This window comes from Vitis riparia, chromosome 10, assembly GCF_004353265.1.
Source record: "Vitis riparia cultivar Riparia Gloire de Montpellier isolate 1030 chromosome 10, EGFV_Vit.rip_1.0, whole genome shotgun sequence".
Lineage (NCBI taxonomy): Eukaryota > Viridiplantae > Streptophyta > Magnoliopsida > Vitales > Vitaceae > Vitis > Vitis riparia.
The window spans coordinates 10,156,352-10,163,514 of record NC_048440.1 but is presented as its reverse complement, the minus strand read 5'-3'; the positions used below and the strand labels follow the sequence as shown (position 1 = coordinate 10,163,514).

The window sequence follows — 7,163 nt, the reverse complement described above, 5'->3', positions numbered from 1 at the left end:
CATGGGACAAATTTGCATCATAGTCCACTCCCCTCTATCGATTCAATAGTTAGTAAATTGTTGGCTGAGGAGATAAGTCTTAAAAGTCTCAAGCATGAAAAAAAATTCTCCACACCTCATATATCTAATTTGGTAGTACCTTCTAGGCTACTTTCCAACAATCAGAACAAAACTTACTCAAAGATTGGTATAGATAAATGTAGCTACTGTAAGTAGAAGGGTCATTGGAAGACTTAATGTCCTAAGATTTTGAATAGAACAATGCAATAACACCCTTCTCAATAGTCTGGATAGAATTAGTCTAATATTAACCAACAATGTTCTTATAGGCCTCCACAGTCTAATACTATAACAACTGTTCCTCCGTCTAACTCATTTGGATTTAAGTCCATACTATCCTCTAATCTCATGGCATTTTCCCTTACTAAACAGTTCTAGAAGTTCCTCGCCACACCACCACATTCTATATCTATCTTTTCAAGTTTTTCAGCCCTTAATTCTTCAAGTATGTCTTCCTCTATATGGGTCTTAGACTTTGGAGCTTATCACCATATGTCATCTGATTCTTTATCTTTTGCTTCTTTTTCTGCTACATCTTTTGTTTATTATGACTACTAATGACACTCTCATGCCCTTAGTTGGTGTTGGTTCTATTATTGCACCTCATTTGTCTAATTCTAATGTTTATCTTATTCCTAATCTTACATTGAATCCTATCTTTGTTGTTTAATTATGTGACTCCAGTTGCTCAATGTCCTTTTCTTCTAGTCATTTTACGCAGGATCCACAATCCTAGAAGTTGATTGGGACAATACATAAGTGAGGGGGATTATTCTTGACAAACTAAAAGTACCGGTAGTTGCATCTCCAAGTATTGATTTGTTTTCCTTTTGTTTGAGTCATTTGTCTAGTTTTTATTTCTAGCATTTTCATTTGGGGCATGTTTCGACTTCTTGTTTAAAGTATTTAGTTTCAATAGAAGCATTAGAAAATTTGCAAACATAAGATATTTCTAGTTGTAGTGGTTATAAATTGGAAAAATTTTCTACCCTCCATTTTAATAGAAATGTTCTTATTCTACACCATTTGATTTAGTCCATTCTAGTGTGTGTAGACCTCCAATTCCTACAAAAGGAGGGTTTCAATATTATGTTTCCTTCATTGATGATTATACTCGTTATTGTTGGATTTATCTTATGAAACATTGTTTTGATTTTTTAAGTATTTATAATGCATTTCAAGCCCTTGCCAAAACTCAACATACTGTTATTATTAAGTATTTTAGGTAAGATTTGAGTGGGGAGCATACTTCTAATGCATTTCATAAATTACTTTCTTCACATGAAACTATTCACCTCTCTTCTTAACACTTCAAAGCAAAATAGTGTTGCTAAGAGGAAACATAGGTACATTGTTGAAACTGGTTGTTCTCTTTTATTGGTTGCATGTGTTCATACTTCTTACTAAAGTTCACTTAATTAATAAAAACCCATCATCACTCACCTGTGGTTTATCACCGTTTGAAAATTTGTATGGTTATGCTCGTTCTTCCTTTCCCTTAAGAGTATTTGGTTGTACTTGTTTTATCCTTCACCCTCATGCAAAACGTAATAAGTTATCTTCTTATTCTATTATTTGTGTTTTTCTTGGGTATAGTGAAGGCCAAAAAGGATATTGTTGCTTTGATATGGTTAACCATAAATTATATGTATCTCATTTATTTCTCTACCTTGAGCACCCCATTAAGTCTCATAATGTCTCTAAGTTTGAACTTGTTCACGTTGATCTTTTCTTGAATGATACAATAATTTTCCTTTAGATACTGGTACTTTAGTTCATAATTGTCATACTCCTTTCCCATCCTCCTATTGCTATTCCAATACATTCTAAGACCGTGAATCCTTTTCTCCCACATGTTTCTTAACATTCTTGCAAATCTACTCGATAACCAAATTTTGTTTATTCCTCTTATTAAGATTCTTTTACATATGTTATACCTTCTATTCACAACCTTTCTAAGCCTTTGTCCTATAGAAAAGCGTTTCTTAATCCTCCTTGGCAATGGGTTATGGTTAAGGAACTTTTTGATTTGCACAAGACAGACACTTGATATTTTAGTACCATTACCACCTTGGAAGGGTAAAATTGATTCTTGTTGGATCTATTAAAGCACAACTAAGTCTAATGATTCAATTGAGTAGTACAAAGCCCGATTAGTTGCTAAGGGTGCTCTCAATAGTATGATATGGATTATAAAGAGACTTTTGCTCCTATTATAAAGATGACTATCGTTCAAATTCTTATTGCAGTTGATTTTGTTCATCAATGACATATATCTTGGATGGATATTAAAAATGCCTTCTTGAATGGTGATCTTCAAGATGAAGTCTACATGGTACCTCCTTTTAGTGTTTCCCATAATCCTAAAGAAGTTTGGAAGCTCAAAAAAGCTTTATACGATCTCAAACAAGCACTACGCTTGGTTTGCAAAGTTCTCTAATGTGCTTACTTCTCTTAACTTTCATCCCAATCATCATGATCTTGCACTCTTTCTAAAATGCACTACTACTAGTCATATTCTACGTTCCCTATATGTTGATAACATGATTATTACAGGTGATAATGTTGATGGGATTGCAATGCTGAAGTTAGATTTGGCTTCCCATTTGTAAATGAAAGATTTAGGCTCTCTACGATATTTTTAGGGTATCAAGGTAGCATCTTCTCTAAAAGGTTATTTTCTCTTATAGTCTTAAGTGTATAGTTGATATATATTCTTAATCATGGTCACCTTACTAACACTAAAACTATTGTTACTCCTCTTGAGGTTTATGTTCAATATTCTTCTTCTAATGGTAACCTCTTAGCATACCCTACTTTATATCGTATTATTGTTGGCATCTTGATTTATCTAACCATTGCACATCTAAACATTGCTTATGTTGTTCACATTGTTACTTAATTTGTTGCTTCTCATACTACAGCTTATGGGGCTATTATTCTTTATATTATGCAGTATCTTTGGGGCACTATATTTTAGAATTTTTTACTTCCATTCACTTCTTTTTTAGATCTACATGCATATTTTAATGTTGATTGGGTTAGTGATCCATCTCAAAGATTGCAAGTCTACTGAATTGAATTTTTTTTATTGTTGGGGATTCTCCACAAAAGTTAAGTATTGTGCTATGGTATCTACCACCAATGAGATAGTTTTGTTTTGTTGGTTACTTGTTGATACGGTTGTTTATCTTTCTTGTCTCACTCCTATGTATTATGACAAGAAGAGTGTTATTCAAATTGCATACAACTCCGTCATTTATAAAAAGACCAAGCATATTGAGAATGATTTTCACCCGTCATCACCTTTAGTATAATACTCTTACTTTGTCTTTTGTTCATTTTTCCCTACAAATTGCAAACTTGTTTACCACGTCACACCCACTTTTGCATTTTCGATTTTTGGTTGTCAAACTTTTGATATTTCTTACAATCACATCAAGAGCTTGTAGAGGGATGGTAGAGATATTTATTTGTCAGAGTTTTATTTATTTCCTATTTTACAACTATTCTTTCTTTTTAGGAATAAAGGTGTCGTTTTCTTTTCTTTTAGTTTATTTTTATTGTAAACCTATTTAAACTTTATTTGTGTTGTATTATTAAGTGATTTTAATAAAAAAAATCCTAGACTTTCCTTTTCTTTCTTTGTTCAGGATTCTTCTGAATTTCACAAACCAAGGTTGGTGAACTAAATATATCTGAAGTTGAGTGGTTTTTATTTTAGTAATTGACTTCCAAAATGTCCCTTAGTGACTGGTCAGCTTTTTCACAGCCCCACATTCTTCTTTAATAAAGAGATTCCCTTGCTAGTTGGATCCAACTCCCTGTTTTGACACATCCGAGGCTCCTGATTAATAGAACTCTGCAATCCAGGATATTAATTTCCAAAATAACAGACATGAGGATGGTTCTGCAAGTGCTAGTCTCGGTTCATCTCATCACAATCTTCTTAGTATCCATATCACAGGAAGCAGAGGCATCTCTGACGAAGCCTGGCTGCCCAGAGAAATGTGGGAATGTTGCCATTCCATATCCATTTGGTATGGGGAAAGGCTGTTACCTTGATAGACATTTCGAGATTACATGCAACATGTCTTTTAATCCCCCTCGTCCTCTTCTCCTCCAAGACGTTCAACTTTTGCAGATATCAGACGACTCTCTGCGCATCAACGATATTGCTCAACGGAGCTGTTTTAACAACCAATCAGGGAAGACTGATTCGTCATTTGTACCATATAATAGAATTCATCATTTCAGCTACTCCCACACTCAGAACAAGTTCATAGCCATTGGGTGTGACATATTTGCTTATATCACAGAGCACAACAGTTCAACATATGCAACTGGGTGTGCATCGCTTTGTCCAAACAACAGCAACATCACTGCTGGTTTTTCTTCTTCTGCTTGCACTGGAATTGGTTGCTGCAGGACTGATCTCCAAACGGATATTACATGGTTTTATCTGCGGATTCGCAGCATCAACATGCTCACACCAGCCTGGAACTATGAACCATGTAGCCTTGCTTTCATTACGGAGAGGAACTTCTCCATAAGTAAAAATTTTAACGTCTCTAGTAAATTTGACAGGAATTTGTATTTTGTCCCAGCAATACTTGACTGGTCAGTTGGGAACGTCTCTTGCCCTGAAGCTATCAGAAGAAAAAACTATGCCTGTGGCCGGAATACTTACTGCGTAAACTCCACCGAGGGCCAGGGGTATAAGTGTAACTGCTCTGAAGGCTACCAAGGGAATGCCTACCTTGCAAATGGGTGCCAAGGTACAGTTTCTTCTCCTTTTCAGGTTTTTTTTTTTCTTTTTCTTTTTCTTTTTTGTACTTACTTTCTTGCCACGTCCATGTGATATATATATATATATATATATATATTTTCTTTTTCTTCTGAATCTTTGCTCCAGCGATACATAAGAAAAATCAATTGATAATTTTTGATTCATGGAAATATCAGCTTTTGTTCTATGCAAAGAAGGAATTAAGAAATTATCCTCTGATCAGTTTTCTACATAAGTTATTATAGAATGATATGTTTCGTAATGAAATTTAAGAGTAAGCAACCTCAGCGAAAATGAAGGTTTAGAATTTCTAATTGCAAAGTTTAGCTTCACTACTTTGGTTGTCTTATTTTAGCTTCTAAATTACTAATATATTTCTTTTCATTTATGTTTTCAAAAGATATTAATGAGTGCGAGGACCCAAACAAATTTTTTTGCCACGAGATAGCTCTTTGCACTAACGTCCCTGGCAGTTACTCATGCACTTGTCCAACTGGTTACCATGGAGATGGAAAGAAACAAGGAACTGGGTGCATACGTGGCAAGCATAAACATTTGCTAGCACTGGTAATTTCTATAGGTATGGAACTTTACCATTCTCTTAACACCTAGCACTCTAATCCCCTTCTCTGCACTACTTATTTTTGTGTCTGCTGCAGGTGCGGGGATTTCTGTTGTTTCCTTGATCCTAATTGCTACAGGCTTAAGGTTATACCGAGGACTTAAGGAAAGAGAGAAAAAGAAAATAAAACAGAAGTTCTTCAAGAAGAATGGTGGTCTGCTATTGCAACAGCAAATTTCTTCAAGCAAAGAAAGTGTCGAAAAAACAAAACTCTATTCAGTAGAAGAGTTGGAGAGAGCAACAGATGGCTTCAATTCGAGTCGAGTCATTGGTAAGGGAGGCCTTGGCACAGTATACAAAGGGATGTTATCGGATGGAAGCATTGTAGCCATTAAGAAATCCAATACCATTGATGAAAAGCAATTGGACCAGTTCGTTAACGAAGTTTTCATTCTTTCACAGATCAACCATAGGCACATAGTAAGATTGCTAGGTTGTTGTCTGGAGACTGAAGTACCTTTGCTGGTTTATGAATACGTCTCCAATGGCACCCTCTTCCACCATCTTCATGATGAGGGCCATGCATCTACATTATCTTGGAAAAACAGGCTGCGAATTGGGACTGAAATCGCCGGAGCCCTGGCATATTTGCACTCATATGCTTCTATAGCCATCTGTCACAGGGATATCAAGTCTAGGAACATATTGTTGGATGAAAACCTTCGGGCAGTAGTTTCTGACTTTGGACTTTCAAGGTCAATACCCCTTGACAAAACTCACTTAACTGCATTAGTACAAGGGACATTTGGTTACTTGGATCCTGATTATTTTCATTCAGGTCAATTTACAGATAAAAGTGATGTGTATGCCTTCGGCGTAGTCCTTGCTGAACTTCTGACAGGAGAGCAAGCCATTTCCTCAGATAGATCTGAACAAGGTCTAGCAAATCATTTTAGATCAGCAATGAAACAAAATCGTCTGTTTGAAATTCTAGATAACCAAGTTGTGAATGAAGGACAGAAGGAGGAGATTTTCGCCGTTGCTAAGCTTACTAAGAGATGCCTAAAGCTGAATGGGAAAAAAAGGCCAACCATGAAACAAGTTGATATAGACCTCCAACAATTGGGCAGATTTCAGGAGCAATTGCCTTCTCAGAAGACAAGGATTGAAGAGCCTTCGTTGCAGCAGCATACATGCGAGGACTACAGCAAACAAGCTGAAACATCCCATTCGTACACATTTGGTGTAGTTACAGAAGAAATAGTCAAAGACCATGAGGTCTTGCTCTCCTAAGGAATACAGTATGCCAGTTTGAAGTTTCGGTTAAACATGAGGTTTATTTATGCTATGGACTTCTGGAATAATGATGTAATGAATGACTCAGAACTTTGTTTTACTTTGTTTCAAGTATGGTATACATATTATCAGGGTCCAACCGGGGTTGAGGCTGGTTGACAGTCAATCAAGGTCAACCTTTATATACACACGAAGTTCATTTGCCAAACCCATCAATTCAATCTTCAATCTAAGCTGCCTATGATATTGTGTAAAAATAATTTTGGGTTATATTTGATTTAGTAAATATATGTTCAAATTCCTTGTATTTATAGTTTTTATATAAATTTAATACAGTGTTTTCCCCATCGTGACCTTTCCAGTTCCCCCTTTTAGGCCGGTTATCAATTGGGGTGGTGGTGAACCGCTTAAGCCGATGGTTGAACCGTTGAACCACCGGTTGGGCCGAGCAATTTT

General features: G+C 35.8%; 1 protein-coding gene across 1 annotated transcript; it reads left to right on the top strand.

The window, feature by feature from the left end:
* The first annotated feature begins 3,957 nt into the window (after positions 1-3,957).
* LOC117923368 (wall-associated receptor kinase 5-like) lies at positions 3,958-6,893 on the top strand. The gene is made up of 3 exons (XM_034841624.1): positions 3,958-4,838; positions 5,250-5,429; positions 5,509-6,893. The coding sequence occupies exons 1-3, from the start codon at positions 3,959-3,961 to the stop codon at positions 6,702-6,704; spliced, it is 2,256 nt and encodes a 751-aa protein (XP_034697515.1). The 5' UTR covers position 3,958; the 3' UTR covers positions 6,705-6,893.
* The last annotated feature ends 270 nt before the right edge of the window (positions 6,894-7,163 follow it).